This window comes from Vulpes lagopus, chromosome 14 (assembly GCF_018345385.1).
Source record: "Vulpes lagopus strain Blue_001 chromosome 14, ASM1834538v1, whole genome shotgun sequence".
Classification (NCBI taxonomy): domain Eukaryota; kingdom Metazoa; phylum Chordata; class Mammalia; order Carnivora; family Canidae; genus Vulpes; species Vulpes lagopus.
The window spans coordinates 6,418,063-6,444,900 of NC_054837.1; the positions used below are offsets into that span (position 1 = coordinate 6,418,063).

Consider the following 26,838-nt stretch of genomic DNA (forward strand, 5'->3'; position numbering starts at 1 on the left):
CGCAGGAGGAGACTGTTCCGGCGGAGTTACAGAGCGGGTGGGGAGGCTGTGATGTCACTGACTTGCCCAGGATCCCAGAGCAGGTTTCAAATCCAAGTTTGCTGGACTCCAGAGCCCATGCTCAGGCCACACGTGCATACGCCTTGGGGGGCGAGGGGGCGGATTCTGGGCCAGCGACCTGGGAAAAGGTAGGGATTTTTGCCAAATTCTATTTGGGGACGTAGGAAAGGAATACACCACCAACTTTGCGGTTTGTGCCAAACAACACTGAGAGAGAGGGCAGGTGCCAAGGGGGTCTGCGTGCTCGGTTTACACCCGCAGGGACGCAAACATTTTTATTCTTCACCACGGGCTGCGTTTTCCATAGAGACAATTCTTTTCCTGGCAGCCACTGTCTTTCCCCGGCTTCGAGCCCCATATGGTCTCTTGGAGGGAGTAAAGGTTTCAGCAAAGCAAAGTTTTTGGCTGCCCTGCCCCTTTGCAGTTCAAATATCATTCAAAACATCTATTGTGTTTGCCTTTTGGAGAGAATCAAGGGTAAATATAAGATAAATAAGAAACCAAGTGCTGTCTGCGGAACCAAAAAGCCCAGGACCCGGCCATCTGAAAAGACTGTGTTTGTTTAAACACTGCCGGAAAAAAAATAAAAATAAAACCAAAACACTGCCGGAATGGGAGATACCCCGTACGAGCACCTGTGATGAAGACTCCGCTAATAAAAAAAAAAACCCAAAAGGTTCAGAGGCGAACTCTTAGACACTATAGGAGAAGCTCCTTCCGCCGGATTCTGACCTGGTTTTGAACACCAAGCGCTTGGTTGGGGACGCAGTTTACAAGATCTTCACAAAGTTTCCATAGATTAACAAAGTTTAGGGTTTATTCTGCAGCACTGTCTATAGGGAGGGGGAAAAAAAAAAGAAAACAGCCAAAAGAGGGGGGGAAAGAAAGACCTTTGTGGACAAATTAAGCTCGGGCGGTGCTCGCGTGCATAGGTGGGCGGCCACACCTGGCGTCAGGTATGTGGTGAGTGGGACCCGAGGCCTGTCTCTTGAGCGAGAGAATTCCAGCACGTGAGTCTGGGTGTGTATTCCCTTGTTGGCTTACTCTTTTCTTTTTTTTTTTTTTTAAGATTTTATTTATTAATTCATGAGAGACACAGAGAGAGAGGCAGAGGCCCAGGCAGAGGGAGAAGCAGGCTCCATGCAGGGAGCCTGACTCAGGACTCAATCCCGGGACCCCGGGGCCACAGCCTGGGCCACCCAGGCGTCCCTGGCTTACTTTTTTTTTTAACGGCTCTATTTTTTGGTGTTTGGTAAAATTTACATATAACCCAAAGCCCATCATGGGTGTACATGTTCGGTGAGATCCAACCAAAGCAAACAGTGCGTGAGCCTCAAACCCCCAAGGACAAGTGCGCTTCTGACCGGGCTGGGTGTGCGTGCAGGTGCGTGTCACCTGTTTCCCCGTGGATGGTTACTTGGCGAGGCGCAGTTTTTATGCAAATAAAGTTGTATGTGTCTTTTTGCGGATACGTGTTTTCTCTGGAGTAAAGGCCTGCGCATGCGCTCGCCAAGTCATTGGGGACGTAAATATCTAGCTTTAGAAGAGACCGCCAGCTTCTCCCTGGGATGGTTGTCCCCCTGGATACCGCCGCCGTCACCGGGAGCACGGGTCCTCGCTGCCATGGTTTCCAGGGCATCCCGCGCGGGTCTCACCTGGCTCTCTCCCGCGACTGTCCCGTCGCGCCCTCACGCACTTGCTGCCCACCTGCGCCTCTTCCTTCACGAGGTGACCGTCTGGATCTCTGGGGCATTTGATTGTTGGGCTGCGGGTGTTCCTCGGTCTCTCCTAGGGTGTGCGAGGGTGTGTCGGAGATCCTCCGCGGGGGCTGGGCCCAGTGACTAGGGGTTTGTTTTTTTGCCTGTATGTTCCCCCAAAATGATGCTGGGGCTCCCACCCCGTTTAGGGCTCCGTTCCCAGTGCCTGCGCAGGCCCCTGGCATGTAGTTGGGGCTCATTCACCCAAACATTTGCTGAGACCATCAGCGAGTGAACAGATGAGCGAACTTTTGGGCCTTGATGGGCGGCAGCAATGAGCCAGGCGACAGGCCAAGGGAGCGCTGACGTTGTCCCTGGGCCGTAGAGCACCCTTGGCAGCAGGGCCTGCGTGGACTGTCGGGGGACTTGTTCAGCAGGGGGATTTCTGCTATAGGATCTCATGAGCTCATCCGGCTTGACGAGCTGCTTTGCTTGAAGGATGATCGGAGCGCCCAGGCTCAGCCCGCCCCACCTGTGCCTTCGCACCTCCCTCCGGGTCCCTCTGACCCTGGCAATGCCTGTCTCCGGCCCGACTGCGCCTTCGCACAGCTCCGGGCCTCCCTGGCGGGGTGCGCTGCCCCCCCGGGACCCCAAGGCCACTTTCCTGGCCCCACGCTGGCGGGCTCCAGCACGTCCCGTTGCGGGTGTACATGCTCCCTAGTCGCCGTCGCGTCCAGTTTTGCAGACACCCTGGCCACTTACAGAGCACGCTCACTCCTGTCATCTCCAGAAGCCCCCCAACGGTCCTTAGAGCTACAGTCCCCTTTTCTGTCTTTGTTTCCCCCAAATGAGGTGCCATAAAGAAGTGATTTCATTGGCTCCAGAATATAAAATTGCCTACACGTGGCCCAGAGTTTTCTCTGGGTCTTGCTCAAAGAATATCGATGCTTTAAAAAATTTATTTTTATTTTGTTTAGTTCTGATAGGTTGACATGTATGGTGTTGAAAAGGTTCCATAGATTTTTTTTTTTTTTTTAACAGTTCAGGGACTTCGATTACATCCGTCATTACAAATTCGGTCACCACACCAAAGACATACATGAGTTGTTCGTGACCTTTTGGTTGAGCCACCGTTAGGGGTCTCCCCACGCCACCCCCCCGGACAGCGCGCAGCTCGAGACACATCCGCCAGCAACTGTACTTGTTGGCTCGTGTCACCGTTTCTATTCATCAGACGCGTCGCGCCCCGAGTTTGGGATCGGGATCAGATCACCTGTGCCCCGACTGGCTGACTTGATCACAGCCAGAATAAAGACAATCGAGATCCGAATTAGCCCCCGGGACGAATAACTGGCGTGTTCCTATCCTGCGGGGCTCCGGGAAAGACGAGTCCCCACGCTGGCCCGTGGGGAGGTGGAAGCAGAGCGCGGTGCTTGCCCACCGTTGCCCTCCCTGGGGCTGTTTTCCAGCAGCATCCGCAGGATTTGGGCAAGAGCAGCACCTACGGAGACGAGGACCGGCTGAGCTGCGCACCTGTGAATGGCCCCAAGCCAGGGCTCTCACAGCATGTCAGTGGCCGTCTCCCCCAAGGTCTATGCTCAGGGGGTCATGCTGCGTGTTCCCAGGGCAGCATCTTTTCCTGATTAATACTTGTCACTCTGGGCGCCAGTCCTAGGAGAGGAGTTTCGGCGAGGGATGACTGTTCGTGCCATCTGTCGTTTTATCGTTTCATCACATGTCTATGTATTGCATTGTTTCATTGACACGATCCTGGGCTTGGTCTTGTTCCATAGGGAAGCCAGCAGAAATCCACCAACGTCGTCTATCAGGCACACCACGTGAGCAGGAACAAGCGAGGACAGGTGGTCGGCACCAGGGGCGGATTCCGAGGATGCACAGTGTGGCTGACGGGTATGCCGTGTTGGTTTATAGATTTTTTTTTAATTGAAAATTGATGTGTGACATGCGATTCTAAGGAATTTAGGGTAACATGTTGCACATAGGACGTGTTTGTTTCAACGTTGGAATGAGGCTGAGGGCAGGGGTAAGGAGCCCGGGCTCTGGCACCAGTGCGAGGAAGGCCCAAGGCAAAGGCACAGAGCTCGTCTCCCTCTTTGGAAAGAAACGGCGCGTTGATGAAGGCACCTCCCCTTCGGCTCTGGGGGATCCCGGGATCCTCATGCTTGTGCCCAAATCCACATACTGGCCATCGTGGGGCCTTCCTAATTTGACAGCAAGCGTTTGGCCGTGTGTGAGGTTTGGGATGTTTAGAGATACTCTCTATTGTTTTCTGATGTCTTTACGTGGTTGGGGACTATTTCTCTTAATATTAAACAACAACAACAGAGCCTGCGAACGGAAGTATCGCCCCTGTAACAAGACGTCCTTCACTCCCACGCATACAGCCAAGTGACTCTCCCCCGTCCTGTGTTTTTAGAGCCTCAGGACGTCAAAGCCAAGGCTTAGTGACCCTAACCCTCAGCACAAGGTGCAGGGGTTGGTCCGAGGGCCTAGCAGTCGTAGACGCGGTGTTTCACTTAGATGCAAGGGTGTTGACCAAGGTCCTGAGGTCGGCTGCGTCTACTGCCCGCCCGCGAGTGTTGGTCTGGCAGGCGCCTGGGCCGCTCCATCTGTTAAGCCACCGACTCTCCATTTCGGCTCAGGTCCTGATTGAGGGGTCGTGAGGCCCGGCTCTTGTGTCTCCCCCTCCCTCTCTCCCTCCTCTGCCTCTCTCTCTCTCTCAAATAAATACATCTTAGAAAAACCAACCCAAACCCCAAATGCTGATTTATCCAACCCGACGGGGATGCTGAAGCCAGTGGCAGGCTGGCGCCCGCCTCACCCACCCTTACTACTCCTGTCTTTCCTGTTCCCGTCTCCACTCACCTCCTTCTTATTCGGGGTTTTTCCTGGTGCCTGAGGCACCTGCCTTTGGCCTCTGGGTTTCACACCTGCGGCACGACACCCTTTCCCAGCTGGCAGGCTGGGGACCACGGCGGGCGAGAAGCTTGCCGTATTCCAGAAGGCAGCGCTCCCCCGTCACGGTTCCTGGGCCTTCCCCAGGCCCACCCAAGAGCCTTGCCAAGCGGCAGCAGGTACCATGACTGCGTTCCAGATGCTGCCCTCCTGTTACGTGTGTGTCTCATGCGTTTGCCCAATTTTTGTGTCGAGACATACACACGGGGGCTGCTCCATAGAGTGTGGAGCAGCCTCGAAAACAAAGAGGTTAACTGGTGGAAGAGGAAAAAAAAAAAACACCCTAGAGGATGGACATCCCTGTCTTTCCTTACTCTTCAAACACCACCACCACCACCACCACCACCTTTTCCCACTTTATTCTGTGCTCTTACATCATGGAGATCGGGCTACGGAGCAGGGCGACCGGGAGAAACCGAACGCTTCGAGTCCAGGGATGCAGTTTAGAGCCCGAGCTCCACGCGCATGGACTATGCAACGTCGGACAAGCCAGCTGAGCTGCCTAAGCCTCAGTCTTCTTGCCCGTAAGCCGAGCTGGGTGTAGTGGCCGCCCCTGGGGATGGAGGTGCAACTAGAGGAGAGAGGCGCCCGCGCCGAGCCGTGCACCGCGTCTGCCGACGGCCTGGTGTCATCCAGTCCCTGCCATTCAGCTCTGAGGTTCCAGACCCGAAGCAAAATTGAAGATCTCTATTAGTTCCCTCATTTTCCAGTGCGAGAGGACATGCAGGGGCTTCGGGAGCCCCATTTCTTCTCCCCCAAGAGGCCTTTATCCCCTCACATCCATGTTCAAATGAAACTCGCTGACACAAATAACCTAAGAGTGCGTCGGACGGTGACTCCCACGGAGGACGGCGCAGCCCTGAGCCGTTTCCTCTACTGGGTCCTCGAGGGCCGTGGCCGGGGAGCCGAACGCACGCCGTGGAGACTGTTTGCTCGCCTCCCATATGTCCCCTTTCCTTCCAAGTCGCTTTTTAAAGTTTATATGGTTCTTTTTTTCCAGCGATCTCTGCACCCAGCGTGGGGCTCAAACTCACAATCCCAAGATCAGGAGTCGCATACTCCAGCGACTGAGCCCGCCAGGCACTCCTCTTTCCAAGTCTTCATTCCCCTCTGCCCTTCATCCCTGCTTCTCTCTCTCTCTTTCTCTCTCTCTTTTTGGCCTTTTCCCTCCTTCCTGCTGCCGTCTTCTCTGTGTTACACTCTGCACCTTCTCCACGCCCCCCTAACCTTTCCTCTCCCGCGCCTGGGGGCTGCCTGACAGTGGCTTGGCACAATGCTACATTTTCCAGGTCCAGAGGTCTTTGGGGTGACTGGGTTTCTGCAGAGCTCCCTTCCTCCCCATAATTTCCCTCCTACAGAAATTATAAAGTGTGTCTCCCGCCAGTGTGCTTTGAAACCACGGTTTCGAAGAAAAATGCACGGCAACTCTGTTCTCATGGAAAGACCCCGGACACCGAAGCGTGTAGGGCAGCTCGAAACACGCCCGCAGCCTGGCTCGGGGGTCAGTCTTCATGTTTTGAGGGTCATTTTGGAAAAATCTTGAAGCCAAAGAGCCCTGATGTCAGATGGTTGTTTGGCAGCCTCCCTAAGGAAGGTGGCTTCCCAGCCTCCCGGGCTGGCCGTCCCTCCGTTCCAGCTGGTGGCTGTCGGGACAGGGACACGAGAACATGGTCACCTGATCTGGCTTTTTTTTCTGTCTGGATCTGCACGCACCATGTTCTAATCTTTAAAAACACTCTGCAGGCAAAATACGACGCTCCAAGAACCATGTGTACCTCCCTGCCCCTGGGCCCCCTACTTGGGAACCCCACTTGCTCTGAAATGCTGTTAATTCTTGTAGGCGACAGATGGTTATTTCAACATTCAAAAAAAAAAAAATGCCAGTACTTGATGCGTAGTGAACTATGCTCTTTCTAGATCTTGGTGGGTTTTGACCTGAGGTCCAATGATTATAATGAACAGGTCTCTCTGGTGCTGGAAAAACCACAATAAGTTTTGCTCTGGAAGAGTACCTGGTGTCCCACGCCATCCCGTGCTACTCCCTCGATGGGGACAACGTCCGGCACGGCCTTAACAAAAACCTCGGATTCTCCCCCGGGGACAGAGAGGAGAACATCCGCCGGATTGCCGAGGTGGCCAAGCTGTTTGCTGATGCTGGTCTGGTCTGCATCACCAGCTTCATTTCTCCTTTCGCGAAGGTACCGTGATTGGCGGCGCCACCGAGCCCTGCGCTCGGTGCCAGGGGCTGGGGGGGACCCCGGGTCGCCGTATTTTCAATTTCCCCTGCCTGTTCTTTTCCCGCTGCCTCATTTCCTCTACTTAACGTTGCTTATGTAAAGAGCGGATGCCAGATGCCAGGGCAGCTGATGAGAACCCTCCCCCGCCGCCCGGCCCGACGCACAGCTGGCCCGGCTTAGAGGGAGGACACTCAGCAAGGCCCGCCGAGGGCCCTGTGGTCTCCCGTGTCCCGTGTCCCAGGAGGCAGAGGCTCAGCTTGCTGCAGGGACCGGCCATTCGCGGCCCGAGCACCAGGTCGCGCGGGCTGCACGGACGCCCTTGTCCGGAAACCGCATTTGGGGGACCCCAGTCAGACGCCACAGGCTCCAAACCCGCCCTTTGAATGAGATGCTCAGGTCGCCAGGCCCGTCCTTTCTCAGATTCTTCTCCGCGAGTTCCTCCGACGGCTCTTGGAGGCCCGTGCTCCCCGGAGGCCGACCTGGACGTCACACGGCCTCAGAGCACCAGTGCCGGGGGCTCCCCAGGGCCGTCGGGCTCCACGGATTCCACGGCCAAACCCCTGCCTTACCTCCCCCTCGCGTGTCTTCCAGGACCGTGAGAACGCCCGCAAAATCCACGAATCGGCAGGGCTGCCGTTCTTTGAAATATTCGTCGATGCGCCTCTAAACATCTGTGAGAGCAGAGATGTGAAAGGTCTCTACAAACGTGCCCGCGCCGGAGAGATCAAAGGTAGGAGCGCCAGGCCAGCTGCTGGCCGCACCCCCCCCCCCCCGCCTCGGGTCCGTCCCCCCGGGAACCCGTCCGAAGCCTCGGAGACCCTTCTCCCAAACTGCATCCAGCGCATACAACTCTTTAGGGGATCCCCCCGTGTAGTCGATACGGCCACGGGCGCGGCAGCATGTGGCTTGTGTTCTCCCACAACTGTCCCCTCGGCCGCGAGCAACAAACTTCAGACCTCCGAGCTCGGTGTCTATACACGAGTGTGCGTCAAGGGGTTTTTTTTCTTCTTCTTGTCTTCCTTTGGGGTTCTGATCAGCTGCAGGGGGCTTGGACCTAGTAATCTGGGGCTTTCTATATTGAAGACACAGCTGTGAATATACACACACGTGCATAAATATGTATATAATACACTTGTTTTTCATTCTACTTATTTCTTTACCTGTGGCCAGAGGTCAAGGGTGGCCAGTGATCCTTTCTGGTCTAATCTAAATTCTCAGTGTAATGCATCATTCCAAGTGGGTTAGGCCTCACTCTGTAAAAAGACTGTTCTATGGGCAGCCCGGGGGACTCCGGGGTTTAGCACCTCCTTCAGCCCAGGATCCTGGAGCCCCGGGGTCGAGTCCCACATCCGGCTCCCTGCATGGAGCCTGCGTCTCTCTCTGCCTGTGTCTCTGCCTTTCTCTCTCTGCCTCTCATGAATAAATAAAGAAAATCTTAAAACAAAAAAAAAAGACTGTTCTGTTGGTGCCAATGTGGTTTTTGCCCCTGTGCCTTGCAGGGTTTACGGGTATTGATTCTGATTATGAGAAACCCGAAACTCCCGAGCTTGTGCTTAAAACCAACCTGTCCTCAGTGAGTGACTGTGTCCAGCAGGTGGTGGAGCTCCTGCAAGAGCAGGTAGATGGACCCCCTCTCTCTCTCTTTAATTGAATAAAGCCATGAAATATCATTCATTTCCCAAAGCAATCTTTTCACAGTTTCCCTTTCAAGTTGTTGCTAATTCTGCTTCATTTCAGAACATCGTACCACACACTGTAATGAAAGGCATCCATGAACTCTTCGTGCCTGAAAACAAGCTTGACCAGGTCCGAGCTGAGGCCGAGGCGCTGCCTTCCCTAGCAATTACCAAGGTAGGACGCTGCAGGCCGGCTGCGGGTGAACCCGGCCCCGCATCCCTCATCATAGTCCCTCTCTTGATACTCAAGTGACTCTTGATAATAAGGAAGGTACCGATGAAGGAAATGCAACGTCCCTAAAAAAAACACTTCATCTTTGTCTTTTTTTCTTTTAAAGATTTTATTCATTTATGAGACACAGAGAGAGAAGCAGAGACACAGGCAGAGGGAGAAGCAGGCCCCCTGCAGGAACCCGGTGTGGGACTGGATCCTGGGACCCCGGGGTCACGCCCTGAGCCCAAGGCAGACTCTCAACCCCAGAGCCCCCCGGGCGCCCCCCCTCCCCCAACTCCCTTTTTTTTTAGAACCTCTTTCCCAGCAAATCTCTCACCAAGAGCTGCCACAAGGTCGCTGACCGATGCCACGGGCAGAGGCAGTCTGGGAAGGTAACTTGGCATCTTCGGTCATGCCAACCAGCAGGCACCAGGCAGTATTGATTTGTTGGTGCTGCTGAGAAAAGTTTGTCCAGAGTGCAAGTAAAAAACAAAAAGAAAGAAAAGTGTGTTTTTGGATGATCGAGGAGGAATTTGGAGAAAAGAAAGAGCCACCCTGATCTAAAGTGATATGAATCTTTTTCTACTCTGCAAATCCCACTCTTTCCTAACGGGGGTGGGGGCATAGTCCGGCCAAAGGACAAGGTGTGGACCGCTTTGGTCACATTGGCTTCACTGCCCAGAACGTGTAGGATGCAGCCCCAGCAAGTGCACGGCAGCTGCCTTTGGCTGTTTGTGGGTCAGGACTCATTGGTCTGTACCAAGCGGTCAGATCTTCCCCGATGACTTTTTGTTGATCCCTCATAAACCCTGGACTTTTTTATGAGAGGCGAAGTAAGCTGGGAACCTGTGTCAGCTCATTCATAGTCTAATAAGTCATGACATTTATAAGCAGAGCCCTCCGACCCTACAAAATACGTGCTGAGTGCTCCAATGCTCCGGGCAAATGAGCAACACATAATTATAATCCCAGTGCTGGGAGTTGCAATCAAATGGGCTACAAGGTACAAAAGGAGCTCAAATAATCTAATAATTTGGGCGGGGTGGTCTCGAGGTGGCAGGAAAGGTCCTCAGAGCAGTGACCCATGCTTCGGGGCCTAAAGGAGGACTAGGAATTTTCAGGTGGGAGGAGGTGGAAATCTCTAAAACCGGCCAGCGGGCCAGAGCCTGAAGGGCTTTCAGTGTCATGCTAAGAATTTTGGACCTTGAGAGTCAGTGATTTCCCAATTTCAACTAACTAGTACATTTGGTGAAAATATGTGGCCAGACCGGAATTTTTGTAGGGAAAAAAAAGGGAAAGAAGGAACAGCAAATGTTAACCCGGTTGCACACCATAAGGACGTGTGCACCCTGGGGTGTTCAGGTGGATCACCCCAACCTTCACTTTGCAAGAGGAAGGTACTGGACTCCAGCCTACCCGCCTCCCCCACCCCCCCACCCCCAGATCCTGAGTCAGCCTCAAAGCGGAGCTGCCTTCCTTGTCCTGACGGTGGAATGAGAGGGGCCTGCCCTGGGGCCAGAAGGCGGAGGAACAGGGCGCATAGAAACGTCCACCTGCTTTTGTGTTTTGCAGCTGGATCTTCAGTGGGTCCAGGTGTTGAGCGAAGGCTGGGCCACTCCCCTCCGGGGGTTCATGCGGGAGAAGGAGTACCTGCAGGCCATCCACTTCGACACCCTGCTGGATGGTACGGGCTTTGCCTATTCATTTCTTCCTCCTCGTTATTGGAGGAAAAAATTGGTGATCGGCAGTGTTCGCGGGAACAGGAAATGTTCATTTTTGGTATCGATTCTTGGTTCACAGTCTTACTGTGGGGATCCTTAATGGGCTTGGGGTGGTCTGATTCCATCATGTGTAGGGTCCACCATTAGGAATGCAAAAAAAAAGTGTTTTTTTTTTTTTTTTTTTTTTTTTGGTTAGCCTCTAAGGATTATCGTCTAGGTGAAAGTAAGGATCCAAAAACCAAGGGTTCATGGCAGGCCAAGCCAGGGGGTCCCGTCCGTCCTGCTCCACTTGCTCGGAGCAGGGGACAGCCAGGAGCCCTCTGCGCTGCAGGGCGGCCGGGGCGAGGCCCTTGGGGCCCAGGTCCTTCGGTGGGCATGTGATGGGGGCTGCATCCCCGGGCCGTGCGAGGGGGCCCCGAGTCCTGGGCACAGCCTGTGGTCGCCTCCTCCCCGCACCCTGAGCTCGTCAAGCGGGGCCCGCGCGTTGGGAGCCCCTGCGGGTGGTGGCCCGGCAACACCGAGCCTGTGATACTCCGTCGGGCTCCAGGCAGGTCCCGGCCCCGTGTCGCTGCCCCGAGGTGAGGCCCCGCGGCCGCTCCCCCTCTGGCCCGCCTCCCCGGGGCCCGCCCACCGCCGCATGAGGACGTTGGGGCGCTGGGCCTGCGAGCCCCACGCTTGCCTACTGGGCCGGGACCACACGCAGGCGGCCTCGCGTCCCTTCCCGAGCTGCGAGCGGCCACCGTGCGCCCGAGCAGACAGCCACACCTTGGGCCCCAGACTCCCAGCTCCTGGTGGGGATGCTCGGCTGGGGGTCAGCTGTCTGGGACCCAACTCGGCAGCCCCGGGTGTCCTGAGGATGCGCAAGCCCCCCCCACCCCGCCGTCCTGAAGCCGCCCTGACCCCTCTGTACACCAAGTAACGGAAACCGACACCAGGGAGGCACCGTTCTGTGCTCGGCCGTGTGTCCGTCTGTCTGCGCAGAGGCAGGACATCGTGGCAGGGACTCGAGCAGCCCCGGAGCCCAGCGAGGTGGCAGCCCTGGGCCCTGCCCCGAGTGACAGGGGCCTACGACCCCGAGGGTCCCGTAGTAGAGGTTCCCTGTGTCAGCAGACTGGCCCTGCACACCGGACGGCCCATGTTCTGAGCCCCCGTACAGGGTTCTTCTCCCCACATCAGTCATCGTCCGGCCTTTTAAAAAAAGATGTGGTTTATTTATCTGGGGGGCAGCGGAGAGAGACGGAGAGAGAGTCGTAAGCAGTTGCCGCTGAGCCTGGAGCCCGACACGGGTCTCGATCCCAGGACCCTGAGATCATGATCTGAGCCGACACCAAGAGTCAGGCGCTCCACCAGCGGAGCCACCCAGATCCCCTTAGCCTCTTTGTTAAAAAGCGAAATAATTTGTCATGTCAGTGAGATCTGCAGCCATGCATGCGTGCAACTGGATGAAGATGGGCTCCTCCGGGAGGGGTGGCGTGGCCCGGCTCCCACCCACACGGCGGCCCTGCCTGGGGGCGCCTGGAGGGACCACCCGGTCCCACCGCGCCACAGTCCCAGGGCACGGCTCCCAGGAGGCTTCTGCGCTGTGTGGACACAGTTAAAGTCCAAAAAAAGTGATATTTGTGTATCTCAGAAGGTCGAGTGAGCTCTCATTCATTCATAGGGATACCATTTAACTTTAATCAGTTCATGGAAGTTCGAGTCGCCACCAACTGAAAATCTGGTTTCTGGGGCCACAGACACGTAGCCGGCATCATCTGCTGTCAAACAGTTGCACATTTCTTGATCACCTGCAATCGGCAGGCAGCGTCTTTTTTTAAATTTGGCCCGGGTCTCCCAAAAAGACTTTGTTGGTTTTAATTTTCTCAAAATTTCCCAAGTTAAAAAGCAAAACAAAGAAGAGCGAAAAAAAAACAAAAAACAAAACAGTCTACTTAATCCAAAAGGAAAAGAAAAAAAAACATTTTTTTAAGTGTTTCTGATGATTACACGATGTTAGTCCCGATGTCACCCAAGGACCTACTTTCATGTTGGTTCATTTCACCTCCTTGCTTTCCACTGGATAGATAGTTGGAGGTTGCCACCCATCTTCCAGCCATGAATATCTTATCTAGATGGAAAATGGAACCTCAAACTCACGTTCTCGACGGGTGGCATCCAAGCAGAGTCACGACACGGAGGCCTCACGAGACCTGACCCTTTGACGATTAGTCGCCCACAGGGCTGACTTCCCATATCCACCGCCGCCATTTATTCAGCCCCAGTGTGTTCTGACCCCAGCGTTGGACGCAGCATCACATTCAATAGAGATAGAACTACTTTGAGGATATTAGTAACTCACGTAAAGCCTGGATTCAAATCCAAGCTATTCTGGTTCCAGTTTCTGTACTTGCTCTGCGAGGTTTACTTCCATGTCCTCTAAAACGTCTGGGATTTTTTTTTTTTTAAAGATTTTATTTACTTATTCATGAGAGACACAGAGAGAGAGAGGCAGAGACACAGGCAGAGGGAGAAGCAGGCTCCATGCAGGGAGTCCGACGTGGGACTTGATCCGGGGACTCCTGACACCCTGGGCTGGAGGCAGAGGTGCAACCACTGAACCCCCCGGGCATCCAACGTCTAGGATTCTAGAACATTCCAGAGCAGTTAGCTACTTCACCTGGTTTGGGACCACTGAACAGTAGTCGTAGCATCACATATGTGTGAGAGACTCTTCGCTGAAGCTGGAGGTGCTACTGACATGTGTTATAATTATTTTAAAACAGATAATCATCAGAGTCATGCTTCTGGATTGCCCTGAGCAACATTCGGTACAAATTCTGGTTTCACTAGCTTTTTGCTGTCGTATATTCTTTAGAGCAGTAGCAAGGAGCCCGGGACATCTTATACGTCGTATGCAGGGCGTGTTGTAGTAGGAATCTGTTCTCTGACATTGTTGCTTTAAGATTATCTCGGTGGAGAGCTGAAAACATGTTTCTTGTGTTTGTGTCTCTCTAGGCATGGCCCTTCCTGGTATGTACTTCAACTTTCCAAGTAGTTAAATCATTATAATGAGATACTTACATTAATTGGAAATGGTTAACAACATAATTTAAAAAAAAAATCCAAATGAACCAGTTGAAATTGTTAACAGTTCATGATCCAATCAGTTATAATTGAATAATAATGCCAAATTCTTCTGTTAGAGTCCAAATAACAGGAAACTTCTGGATCAGATGCAGCTGTTGTTTATAATGTCGTATTTGGCTGACAAAGTAAACTCGTTTCTAAATTATTGTTGTACATTGTGTCCCTGAGACTTTAAAAAAATGCATGATCCTTTCTGCTAATTACTTCTGCTGACTGTTGGTCCTCAGTTCACAAATCTGGATTTTTTTTCCCTATTGCATTTATAAGACATTTTTAATTGTCAAAGGATAAATTGATTTTAGGTGCGATTTAAATGGAGGCACCTGGCTGGATTGTGCATGGTTTGATTATGCATGAATTTGATTTCAGGCTATGATGATTGATAGTTATAGAACCGAGAATAAACATACGCACATACATAAACTTCTGCATCTTACCAGATGGAAAGGTGAAGTTCTGAAGGTATCGTTTATCTCTGGTGTTGTTTTCATCATTCTTGTTTTCCTTTTAAAAAGCCTAGTTAAGCTCAAAGCCATGATGAGACCCCACCTCCCACCTGCCATAATGGCTAAAATTAACACCACAAGACGACAGGTGTTGGTGAGGATGGGGAGAAGGGGGACCCCCTGCACTGCTGGTGGGAATGCAGACTGGGGCAGCCACTCTGGAAAACAGTGTGGAGGGTCCTCAAAAAGTTAAAAAATAGAGCTTCTCTAGGACCCAGCAATCGCACTGCTGGGGATTTACCCCAAAGATACGAAGGGTATCAAAAGGGACTCAAAGGGGAATGTGCGGCCCGGTGTTTACAGCAGCATTATCTACAACAGCCGAGCTGTGGGAACAGCCCAAGTGTCCGTTGACTGATGAATGGATAGAGAAGATGCGGTGTACACACATCATATATAATGGAATATAAAAAAAAAAAGAACCATAAAAAAGCCATAAAAAAGAACGAGATCTCGCCATTTGCAATGACATAGATGGATCTCGAGAGTACAATGCCAAGTGGAATAAGTCAGAGAAAGACAAATACCATACAATTTCACTCCTGTGTGGAATTTAAGATACAAAACAGATGAACACGGGGCAGGGGGGAAACAAGGGGGAGGCGAACCGAAAGAGACTCTTGACAATAGAGAACAGACTGAGGGTTGTTGGAGGCAAGTGGGCAGGGGACGGGCTGGGTGAGCGATGGGGATTAGGGGGCACACTTGTGATGAGCCCTGGCGGTTGTGCGTAAGGGATGAATCACTGAATTCTACTCCTGGAACTAAAAAAAAAAAAAAAAAGGAAGGCCCAGTTGTGCTGTATCCTGAGGACCCAGAATGCTAGTTTACTTACGATCCTTTTAGAGCAAGATACTTAGCGTAGAGGGGGGAGGAGTGTGATCACTCTCCCAAGTCAATGTGGGAGCTTTAGTAAATCAGCCTTACATGGTTTCCCCCCTCCGTGTTTTCTGACTGACGGGTCTCGATTGCAGTTGAGCTAGCAAGAGCTGTGATCCCCAGGTGAGTGTTCTCAGTGCCGTGTAAGAGGTGATGCTGAGCCAGGACCACAGTAGACAGACAACACCGGCAGGACCGCTGGCCTGGGGTCCTCTCTGCTAGTGTTCATTGAGTTTTGTTTTCTCTTTCAGGACAGGTGTGTCAGTAGCACAATTAGAGCCTAAAGAGATAATATAAGAGACTTGCCAATGTTCTTACAAGGTTCATTTCCAAGAAAGACTAGGTTTTTGTTTGGGTTTGTTGGGCCAGCCTTTATTTTTGTGTAATTGGCTTCTTAAAGTCATCACACTCTCTGGTGTGTTGAGGTCAGGACCACGCTTTCAAAAGGGAACTCAGAAGGGAGATGCCCCTTCCTCATCCCCCAAATTAGATCACTCCCTGAAGCCACCTCTGCGACTTGAAACTCAGCCCACTTAGCACAAATGCCCCATCTCTTGCATTGAGGAGCATCTCAGGCACTTGTCATCCCAGACTCTCGAGAAGTTGGTGCAGCCAACGCAGCCGTGTGAGGTTGAGGGCTTCCTGCCCTTTGCAGGGAAGGTTTGGGATGGACGCTGTGCACGCCCTTCAAGCACAGCACACCTGGCATCCCATGGTCACTGGTCACCCGGCTCTTCCTACAGATGGGGTGATCAGCATGAGCATCCCCATCGTACTGCCCGTGTCTGCGGACGACAAGACGCAGCTGGAGGGGTGCAGCGAGTTTGTCCTGACGTACGAGGGACGGCAAGTGGCTATCTTACGGGACCCTGAGTTCTACGAACACAGAAAGGAGGAGCGGTGTTCCCGCGTGTGGGGGACAATGTGTGCGAAACACCCGCATATCAAGGTAGGCGGCAAGACCCATGGGAGGGCTTTCTTGGTCTCTTTCCTTTTTATCCCATCACGAAGGACTGGGAAAGGCCAGGGTCAGGTGGAGGCCTGGCGGGCCTTGCCTTCGGAGATCGTTTTAGAAAGGGGTAGAGGTGCGTTTCCGTCTGAGGGCCTCTCTGAATGACCCGCTGCGTCGCCAGATGCTGCGAGGCTGGCTCCCTCAGTAGGAGGGCCACAGCTGCCCCGGGTGGGTGACTTGGTCTGGAGTCTTGAGTAAAGACCAGAAATCAGAGCCACGGCTGTGCCCCCAAACCGGAGCTTGCCGTGCTCTCCATCTCGAAAATTCACTGGGGCAGCGCATTCCGTCATACGGACATGGGTCCGGCCAACAGCCCAAAAGAGACTCAAGCGCATGCTCTGTGGCCAGCTGGGGGGTGGGGGGGTTGGTGACATCCCTTCAGTAAACGAAAACCAGCGCAGATAGTGGCCGAGTTTCCGAGGGGAAATATCACATTTTCATCGGTGGATGTTTAAGATCCTAATCCTCTGGTGGGAATCGTTTTGAGTCTGTCCTGCCCAAAGGCAAAACTGGCGAAACCTCCTCCTGACTTCTGCTCAGTGGGGGTGGAGGTGGGGGTGGGACTATCGTGGGCTGCTGGGCGCGCTTCATTTCCCATAAAGGAAAGTTTGTGACACTGAAGGGAAAAGCCGTCCCCCACCCAAGAGCAGAGCCGGAGGGTGAAACTGTTACGAGCCATGTCCAAGGAGGCGCCAGAGTCCGCGTGACTCCAGGACCTCTTCCGGCTCCTGGCCCTGCAGAGTGGATGTTTGAACGAACCTACTGGAATCTGTTGAGCGAATATGTGGTCTTGTTTCTCGCTGCCGTGTAGTGTGGCAAAGGTGGGAAGGGCTTTTTCGAGGCCCCGGACACCGGAGGTTAGTGAGCACAGAGCCCCGCGCTGGCTGCAGTGCCCGCCCTGCGCACCGGCGCCGGGTCGTCTGACGGGTGGTCCGCGAGGCTGGCCGGCTGGCCTTGAAGCTGCCGGACCCAGGGCCGCCAGAGGACTTGTGTTCTGGGCCTTGGTGGGCCCGTGTTTCTTTGTGGTCACAGGGTTGGGATCTGACTGCGGTTGGTGACCGGAGAAGGGAGGCTGACCTTCGTCCTCCCACCCTCAGGCCTGACCTCCACGTCCCCCCCAGTCTCCTGGACGAGAAGCCTCAGGAGGCTCTCGGGCAATGATTTCTCCTGCTGTTATACCCACAGCTCCGGCCTGGGGACAGCTGGAGCGCCCGGGGACACAGACGCCCTTTGTCCCACCCCAGAAATGCCAAAAACATTGGTTCAGCATCTTGAGGCAGAACCACATTGGGGGAAGGTTCCCCCACCCCCACCCCACAGAGCAATAGCGGGAGCCCCCTCGCATCCACCACGGGTTACGGCACCCCTGGGACGTGACCGGGGATCTTCGTCCTTCCGTCCCACCCTTCCCCTCGGGCGCCCACTCTTTCCGCCAGCCCCCACACACACACACAGGGGCCCAGGGCAGGCACAAGGGAAGCCCGCACGTGTTCTGTCCTGGTCTCAGCTGGCGGCGCCTGGAGCGTGACCTGGAAGGTCAGTCCGAACCCCTAGGTTCTGTGCCAGGACATGGTGCTGTGGGGACAGTGCGCTCCTGGCCTGCAACCCACCCGCCTTTGCTGTGCGAGGACTTCCCTGCGCGGCGGGGGCGCCCTGGGCTGGAGCTCAGAGACCCCAGCCGCCCACTGCAGAGCCCGCTCACTTGGTGGGTCCCCAGAATCAGGGCTGCCCGGCTCTGTGACCCCCACCCCCGCCCCCCCCCCAGAAAGGCAGGCCAGGGGAGGAGGCGCTGTGTGGGGAATTCTGGAGCTGCAGGTGCACAGGCCATGACCTCCACCTGCAGGCGGACCCCCGAGCACCAGCCTCGCTCACTGCTCCCCAGAGCCTCCTTCCCAGGCGAGGGCGTTGGGGGGTAACCCCCGCGTCTCCCTCCTCCAGGAACCTCGAGGTTTCAGAGCTCACGTGCAGGGCCTTAGCCCGGGTTGGGTGCATTTCCTCGCAGGCTACACGGCAAGGCTCTTGCTCTAGTCCTTTGCGTGTGAACGTCCGGTTTCCTCGACACTCTTCTTTCCCCATCGAGGGGTCTGGGCGCCCTAGTCGAAGACGGTTCGAGAAAAAGAAGCTTTCAGCGAGTCGGCCTGTGCTTAACCTTGGACGTGGATGAGGCTGCGAACTGCTGCTCTCTGCACGTTCGAATCGGAGATAACTAGGGAGGAAGCCACCTGTGGGCACCTCCTTCCAGGCTGAGCTTAGCGGGCGTCACCTGCTGGAGAGCCACCTGCCCGGCCTACCCGCGTGTCCACCCGGGGCCCAAGAGGCCAGTCCAGGGAGCGCCGCTGCGTCAGGACTGTGCGAGCCATGGTCCCCGGGGAGGCTCGGGAGGCGGGGGCCACAACCCCGACCTGCCCCTTCTCAGCCAGGCGGCCCGGCTCCGCGCGGCTCGAACCCCTCACCGCCAGGCTCGCACAGGAAACCGGGGCCGCCTTCCGTCAAGGGTATTCTTGGGGACAGGGCGTCCGGCCCGGGGTGCTCCGCGGGTTAAGCGTCCTGCTCTTGGTTTGGGCTCAGGTCGTGCGGACGCTGCTGGGGCTCTTCCTCGCCCTCTGCCCCTCCCCCACTCTCTCTCTCTCAAAACGGAGATGATGTATATGGGACTCAAGAGACCAAAAAGTCTGAGGAAATGTTGTTCAGACAAACTAGAAGTCGACACTCCTGTCTAACAACTTGACCAATGGTCTTTCCAGATGGTGATGGAAAGTGGGGATTGGCTAGTTGGTGGAGACCTGCAGGTGCTGGAGAGAATACGCTGGAACGATGGGCTGGACCAGTACCGCCTGACGCCCCTGGAGCTCAAGCAGAAGTGTAAAGAGATGAACGCCGGTAGGTCAGGGGCTCCCGGGTCCCGGTTGGGGCTCCTCGCCACCCTCTGATTACCGTCGGAGACACCAGGAACCGCACGTCGATAGTCTTGGGAGGCTCGAAGGCCCCGTCCGTGTGCGTGCCGATCCCAGGTGCTGCATCCTGGAGGGTGGAGTACATCCACGTGCAGGAAGAGCGTGTGGCGCTTAGACGTGGGCCCCCACGCAGAGAAATACCCGCCGCGTGTTTATCAGGCATAAACACAAATTGCAGAGCAGCAGGTGCAGCATAGTTTGGGGAAACACAATAAATTATAAAAGCTGTTCTTAAAACCGCAAGGTACCTCTGTGTCTAGAAGCGGGGGTCTCTGTGGTGCGCCCCACCCCGGAGGTGACAGGTGCCTCGTGGGGACACGGTGAGACCGAGAGGCCAGAAGGTTTTCACGCAGTTTTGAAAAGGGGAGAGAAAAAGTCAGGATAGGATCATAGGATCATGATGGTGTTTTACATCCTCTTTGGGGCTTCCCTGGATTCCCCAGTTCTCCCATAACGGAGATTTCATGGACTCCAGAAGGAACGATGAAGCCTCTCAGGAGCCCACCACCAAGCGGAGTTGTTCTGAAGATATTTTTTTTGCAGTGAAGGTGAAATCTGTTTTTAGGTCTTTAGGTCGCAGAGACTGTCGCGGGCAGAGACGCGGGGTCGGCTCAGCCTGAGCCGCGCTTGGTAGCATGCAGCTTCCTTTCTTTTTTCTTTTTTAAGGATTATATTTATTTCTTTGGGAGGGAGAGAGAGTGAGAGACGGAGGAGAGCGAGCACAACCTGGGCGGGGGAGCCCCCGGGCCCCCAGGGGCTCCTCTGTGGGGCTGGCTCCCCGTTAGGGCTTCCTGCCTGTGTCCCGCCCGTGGGCCCCTCTGAGGAAGCAAGGAACTCCCGGGAACTCCGGTGGAGACCGAGGATGGTTTTCAAAAGCAAGTGGCCTAGTGAGTGCACAGTAAACGGAGCGGTTTCCTTTCCTCTAAGAATGTTTTATGTTTATTTTTACGTGATCTGCACACGCACCGAGGGGCTCGAACTCACCACCCCGAGGCCAGAGCCGCCCCTCTGCCTTCCCCTTGGGCCGCAAGGCCGGGTTGGCTCTCCCGGGGGCGGCGGCCAGCGGCCCGCGTGCGTTGCTCACCGGCCTCGCGTGTTCCCGTCCCAGATGCGGTGTTCGCCTTCCAGCTGCGCAACCCCGTGCACAACGGACACGCCCTGCTCATGCAGGACACGCGCCGCAGGCTCCTGGACCGGGGCTACAAGCAGCCCGTGCTCCTGCTGCACCCGCTGGGCGGCTGGACCAAGGACGACGACGTGCCCCTCGAGTGGCGCATGAAGCAGCACGCGGCCGTCCTGGAGGAGGGCGTCCTGGACCCCTCGTCCACCATCGTGGCCATCTTCCCATCGCCGATGCTGTACGCCGGCCCCACAGAGGTGCGCGGCCGGGGGGCGGGGGGCGGGGGCTCCCGCTCACGTCGGAGGGCCCGTGAGCAGACGCCGGAACCTTCCAGGCTCTCTCTTTCCAACCTTCTAAAATAAAAGGTTTCATGTATTCCTGAGAGACCCAGACCCAGAGAGAGGGGGCAGGGGCCTGGGCCGGGGGAGAAGCAGCTCCCCGCGGGGAGCCCGACGTGGGACCCGATCCCGGGACCCGGGGTCACTCCCAGGGCAGAGCCGAGCGAGTCTGTGAGCAGGGACCCAGGAGTCGGCGGGCAGTGACCGGCCTCCCGCGTGCCGTCTCCCAGGTCCAGTGGCACTGCAGGTCCCGGATGATCGCAGGGGTGAACTTCTACATCGTGGGCCGGGACCCCGCAGGGATGCCGCACCCCGAGACTAAGAAAGACCTGTACGAGCCCAGCCACGGGGGCAAGGTCCTGAGCATGGCCCCCGGCCTGACCTCCGTGGAAATCATCCCGTTCCGGGTGGCGGCCTACAACAAAGCCAAGAAGGCCATGGACTTCTACGACCCGGCGAGGTAGGTTTCCGGGCTCCCGGACCGCGGCGGGGCCCCTACCATGACAGGCGCCCCGATTCGTGCCCCCAGAGGTCCGGGCCCCTGCGCGTCCGTCCACGGCCCTCACGGCTCCCTCCCCGTCCCCCTCGCACCTGCACCGCAGCAGGACTTCGGGGCCGGGCCAGCTCCCCGCTCCCGGAGCGGCAGTGGCAGGTGACCCTCCCCGTGGGCACAGCAGGGCCCAGAAGGGCCCCGAGCCCCGCTGTGCCGGGTCCCCTCCTCTGCACGCTCCTGTGCCCAAGGGAGAGCGAGCCGCCCCTTCCAGAAGGTGCAGCTGTTTGCAGGAAGGGCCTGAAGCCCGCCCCCGGGGTGTCTCTGGGGCACGTGTGACTCACCTGCTGTGTGCTGCGTGGCCCCCCGTGACAGGCACAACGAGTTCGACTTCATCTCTGGGACGCGGATGAGGAAGCTGGCGCGGGAAGGCGAGAACCCCCCCGACGGCTTCATGGCGCCCAAGGCCTGGAAGGTGCTGACAGACTACTACCGGTCCCTGGAGAAGCGCGACTGAGGCGCCCGGCCACCCCCCTGCCCCCCTGTTTCTGTGATTAGACGCTCTGTGCACAACGGCTTCGCGGTGGCTGATTGCGGGTTTTAGGATGAGCTAGAGATTGTCTGCTAATTTAGGGCCGGCCCCAGAGAGACGAGGGGTGGACGGAGCCCCCGGAGCAGGGCAGGCCGGGGTGGGAGCCCTGCAGGGCCAGCCGCCGTGTGTCCCCTACGGCACGGGCCTCGGCGGGTCCCCGGTTTCCTTAAAGCCCTGGCCCGGGTCTCGTTCGGTGGCCAACACGCCAAGCGTATGTCAGGCTGCGCCCACGGCCACAGCGGAGCCCATCAGCCCAACCTCCCGTGTCCAGGTGACCGAGGGCAAAGGGCCGTTCTCCGCCCTACGCGGGGTGTGGCTCCTGGGGGGCCTCCGCCTCCCACGGCCGGTGCCCGGGCTCCTAGGGCCCAGCCGCTGAGCACGTTGCACAAACTCAGTTGGCGTCATGAGGAAGTACTGGTGGCCCCCGAGGAGCTTGGTCCCCAGCCCGGTGCTGCGTCTACACGGTGCAGCACAGGGGCCGCCCCCGCCCCCGCCCCAGCCCCCGTTGCTTAGCCAAGCTCCTTGCACACCAGGCACGTACCCAGCAGGCTCTTGGAGGCTGCAGGCCCAGAGTCCCTGACCCTGCTGACCTCACTGCTCCAAAGACTCCCGCGGTGCCCACAGCTAACGTCCTTGGCTGCACCTCCTGGCAGGTGCCCTCCGGCCCTGATCCTGATTCCTCATTGCGGAGAACATGTGAGGACACTGTAGCCTTGTAGCTAGGTCTCTCTGGAAGAGACAAACTGCAAAGAGAAAACTGTGATTTTTGTTATATTCTCAGTTAAAAACAAAACAAAACAAAACAAAACACTGATCTTAGCTAATGAAAGCTCTTCTGGAAATCAATGACACACAACGGCCACAGCAGCGCACGACTGCCTCTCCCAGTCCAGTCGGGCCCCTCGGAGGCCCTCACTGCCTTTTTAAAGAACTGTGTATTTATTGAAACCATGAGAAGGGACAAAGTGCCTTAATCGATATATTTTGTGATTTTTTAAAGATCTATTTAAAACTGCTTTTCTGCTCTTCATACCGCACTTAGTGCAAATGACTATTTCTCTGTACCAGTGATGCTTCTGTTTTAATAAATGCCTCAAAATGAAAGTGGTGTCTTTTGTGCCTGTGACACGGACCAGGGCCTGGCCAGGGACCAGGGAGGGGCTCCTGATGTCCATGGGGCTGCGGGGGAGGGGGGCTCCTGATGTCCGCGGGGCACGAGGATCTGACCGAAGCTCACCTGCCGCCCCAAGCACCCCCAGGCAGGGCCCCGTGTGGCTCTGAGCCCCTCTCCAAGGGTGCTCTGCGGTGAGAAGGGGCACCTGCCCCCCGCAGGCCCCCAGGCACCGGGCCGTGGGCCGCTTCTCCTCCGTGCTGCAGCCCTCGGGGTTCCACCAAGGAACAGCTGCCCAGAGCTGCCACCTGCCGCCCCCTCCCGACACCCAGAGCCTTGCCTGGTTTCCTGAGCGGTAGGAGGACAAAGCAGGGCAGGAAGTGGGGGAGGACATGAAGATGCAGGTGCGGAGGGGGCTGCCAGGCTGCACAGGTGGGGACCGTCCCCAGGGGCCCCTGCAGGTCACTGGGTCAGGTAAGGGCACAGCCTGCTAACCTATCGGCACCAAGAGACATCCTGGCCCCCTGGGGAGAGCAAGTTGGAGTCTGTTTCTTCCTCTTCCTCCTGCGTGTGTCGGTGGTCAGGGCTGCTGCTGCTCTCCAGCACTTTCCTGATGGTGGGCGCCCCAGGGCGGCCCCAGGGCGGCCAGTGCTCCGGCGTGTGGGGGGCTGACGGGAGAAGGGCCCCCTTTTGCCTGAGCTGGATTCAGGTCTCCACCACCTAAGCACGTCCTCATTAGCAGCACGTACCAAGGATCAGGATATGGAAAACTTCTTTTTCCTCCCCGCTGCATGCATTTGGGTCTTGGATGAATACTATTATTGGGACTCTCACTTACTTGGAAAAAAAAAATCTTGCTTTATATGCATGCAGCATGCCCACCCCCGTACACACAAAGTGAGCCTAGAAGTGGGCCTTAGGAGAGGGTTTTCCTAAGCACTCGAGCGCCTGCAGCCGTATTTGTTTCCTAACTCCCAAAGCACTTCCATAGGATTCCTAAAATGATCCCAGAAGGTACACAGTTTGATTTCTATTCACAGACCAGGGAGCAGGTGCTCAAGGAAACAGACTTTGCCCAAGGCTACCAGGCCGTAGATCTAGATGGCGTGCACACACACGTATAAAATTATATTATGTATGTATAAGAGTTTCACAGCTGGGATCGAAACCTATAAAGTTGGAAATAAACTTCACATAATTGTGCTAGAAAGTGGGAGGACGTGAACGAACTTCACTCGCAGAGTGACAAGGGAAAACCGAGGCAAAATAAAAGTGATGCTTCCCGCTAGCCGGGAAGAGTGGGTGCGGGGCCCCTCACCAGCTGCCCTCTAGGGGGAAGATGGGGCCTGCAGGGGAGCGGGAGGCCGGGCGCCGGTGTACGCGGCGGGCAAGGCCCCTGCGTCTGGCCGTAGTGTGTGGAAGGGCAGGCCTGCCTCAGCGGAGATGTGGCGGGGACGCAGGGACGTCAACCAGCTGCAAGAGCTAGAGACACATCACCTTCACAAACCATCTGCCAGGTGAGACAGTCCCCTCCCTGGGCCCCCGGCGTACATGGTGAACAAGGGGCTCTAAGTCTTGTGCGTGCTCCTGGTGACCGGCCGCCAGAGCCCGTGCGACCTGAGCCCTCGTGGCGCCTGAACGGCCACCAGCAAGAGGCTGCTGCCGGACAGGGCAGGGGTGCAGTGGGGGGGGGGGGGGGCAGGCCCAGCCGACTCCCCGCAGCCCAGACCCGGTGCGGCAGGCCTCCGGGAGCAGGGCCACCAGGCCTGCGCCACAACTGCCCGTCACAGGAAAGGTGCATGAAGCAAAACCCAACACTGGACTCCGGGCCCCAGTGTTCTCTTTATACCCGTTACCTGGAACAGAATAAATCACAAATGGAAAGTGCTCACTTCGCTAGAGTTGGACATGTCAGGTGCGCTCCAGCATCAGGTGAAGGCCCCGGCCTACGGGCTGGGACGGAGCAGTCCCTGGAGGCTCAGCTCACACTCCGCAATGCCCGCGAGTTAGAGAACCACCTTCACTGAGCGAGCGCGACGTATGGCTCCCTGCGACCAGCTGTCATTTGTCATTTTTTACTTGGCCAGCCGCCTCCTCTGCCGCTCTCCATCTCCTTTGGTCGAAATACTGCTGTCTTGTGCATGTAGCCTTGAGGGTGGGGACATCCAGGTACCCGCTCTGCCCCCGTTTGGGCCACGGTTCCTGGGGGTCGTCCCCACAGCCCCAGGACCTCGAGCAGGGATTCTGACTTGCGCTTGCACCCCTCCTTCCAGGATTCAAGAACGGGGCAATGTAAAGACAAATGGACTTCACCTAATCCAATGGAGGAAGAAAGGCAAAGATTCTTGAGCAATTCCTGCTACAAAACCTTCGGGACCTTCCTAAGTCATTCTTTAAACTTCCTTCTGAGCTCAGAGGCTCCCACAGCCTTCAGGGGGTCCCGATTGCTGGTGGGTGGCTCGCAGCAGAACCGGCCCGGGCCCTCTTCCGAGACTGTGCCTCTGGCCCTGTAGGCAACGCTCGTCTCCCTCCGGCGCGACTGCGGAGTTTGTTTCACTGGATGACAGGTCACCGACCCCGTTCGAGTATCTTCACCGCTCCATGGAAGCTACGCCTCTCGGGGACACGACAGGGAGTTGCAGCCTCAGCTCCAAGCTGTCACTGATGGTCTTGCTGGGGCTTTGGCTATGGTTTTGGAACCGGCGGTCAGGCCGGCACACGGTGTCCGGGCTACGTTCCGCGCCAGCATCACCGGCCGCCGCCACCGCCGCATTTCAAAGCAGCAGCTGGTGCGTACAAGTGTTCTCCGGGGGAGGAACCGCCAATACCCGGTCGCCACGGACACACACTCCCACCGCACTCTGCCAACGACCCCTCACGCTGCGGGAAGCATCGTCTCCAGCAACGCGTCTCAGGCTTGCTCTTACTTTGCTAACTGGACCCCTGGGTCTGCTCGCAGCTGCCTCCGGCGCCGGTGCCACACATCTCAGGGGTTTCATGAACGTGAGGCGTAGGACACAAATTCCTCCTGTACCCGTGAAGAGGGCTCGAACTTCTGCCCAGGTCCATGACGGCTGAAAGGACGGCAAATCAGCAGACGTCCTCAGAGGGTCTGCTCTAAATGGAAGGACTCTAGGCTTCGAGGCCGGATGCACGCTCGGTGTATCGCAATTCTAGCCCATACTCTGACCGTAAGAGAAGCTAAAGACAATTATAGGGACGCCCAGGTGGCTCAGCAGTTGAGCGTCTGCCTTCGGCTCAGGGCGTGACCCCAGGGTCTTGGGATCGAGCCCCAAGTCGGGCTCCCCGCAGGGAGCATGCTTCTCCCTCTGACTGGGTCTCTGCCTCTCTCTCTGTGCCTCTCATGAATAAATAAAATTTTAAAAAAGAGTCTCCGTTACTGAAAAGAGGCTGTTTTCTTTCTCAAAAACAGGCTGTTTGGCAGACACCAGTGTGCAGAAGTAATACAACCAGTACTGAGGGCCCCACTCTGAGCAGCGCCTCGCAGCGCCATCTCCCCACGCCGCCCCTTCGCTGGGTGCCATCGTAGCTCCGTGTTGTAAATGAGCAGCGGAGGCTCAGGGACGTTAGGTGACTGATGCACGGGCACAGGGTTAGTTAACAGGGAGCCTGGATTTAGACCCAGGCGGTCCGACTCCACAGCCGGTACTCGGAACCACCATCCCCGAGGGTGTATCCAAGAACCTCGAACCCAAAGACCCGCGTCGAAGGCCTGTCTACAACAAGCACAGTTCACGGTGATATAAGAAAGTGTCCTCGATTACCTTCAGGCCCTAAGATGCCTACATGAGTCACGGCGGATGGAATTAGTGTGTTTCTCTAACTTTATTTGGTGATTAAAACCATGATAAACTGTACTACCGGATACTCTGAATTTTAGAAAGGACGTGATATGCATCTTATTTTGTATCAGTATGTGCCTTCAGATTAAAACCAAGTCATTACCGAACCCTGTACAGAGACACAATAATGACTGGATACTAGAACGCACGTTACAAGAGTGTAAAAGCTACACAGTGAAATAAGATACTCAGAGGACAAAGTTTATGGACTAAAAAAAAACACCCCAATTTTACATACCTGAAAAAAACCAAGAAGTAGAGAAAAA

The 26,838-nt window shown here is 56.0% G+C and overlaps 1 protein-coding gene across 2 annotated transcripts in view; it reads left to right on the plus strand.

Annotated features, from left to right (window-relative positions):
• Positions 1-22,702, plus strand: part of PAPSS2 (3'-phosphoadenosine 5'-phosphosulfate synthase 2) — a 49,766-nt gene extending 27,064 nt beyond the window's left edge. The window contains exons 2-13 of one of the 2 annotated variants that reach the window (XM_041728672.1): positions 3,551-3,668; positions 6,696-6,931; positions 7,562-7,700; positions 8,470-8,588; positions 8,708-8,821; positions 10,433-10,544; positions 13,576-13,590; positions 15,836-16,041; positions 18,849-18,984; positions 20,167-20,435; positions 20,747-20,976; positions 21,382-22,702. In XM_041728672.1, coding sequence (XP_041584606.1) covers positions 3,551-3,668; positions 6,696-6,931; positions 7,562-7,700; positions 8,470-8,588; positions 8,708-8,821; positions 10,433-10,544; positions 13,576-13,590; positions 15,836-16,041; positions 18,849-18,984; positions 20,167-20,435; positions 20,747-20,976; positions 21,382-21,523 — 1,836 coding nt within the window. In that variant the 3' untranslated portion in view covers positions 21,524-22,702. The remainder of the gene's footprint in view (positions 1-3,550; positions 3,669-6,695; positions 6,932-7,561; positions 7,701-8,469; positions 8,589-8,707; positions 8,822-10,432; positions 10,545-13,575; positions 13,591-15,835; positions 16,042-18,848; positions 18,985-20,166; positions 20,436-20,746; positions 20,977-21,381) is intronic. The other variant, XM_041728673.1, reaches the window with a different exon arrangement.
• The last annotated feature ends 4,136 nt before the right edge of the window (positions 22,703-26,838 follow it).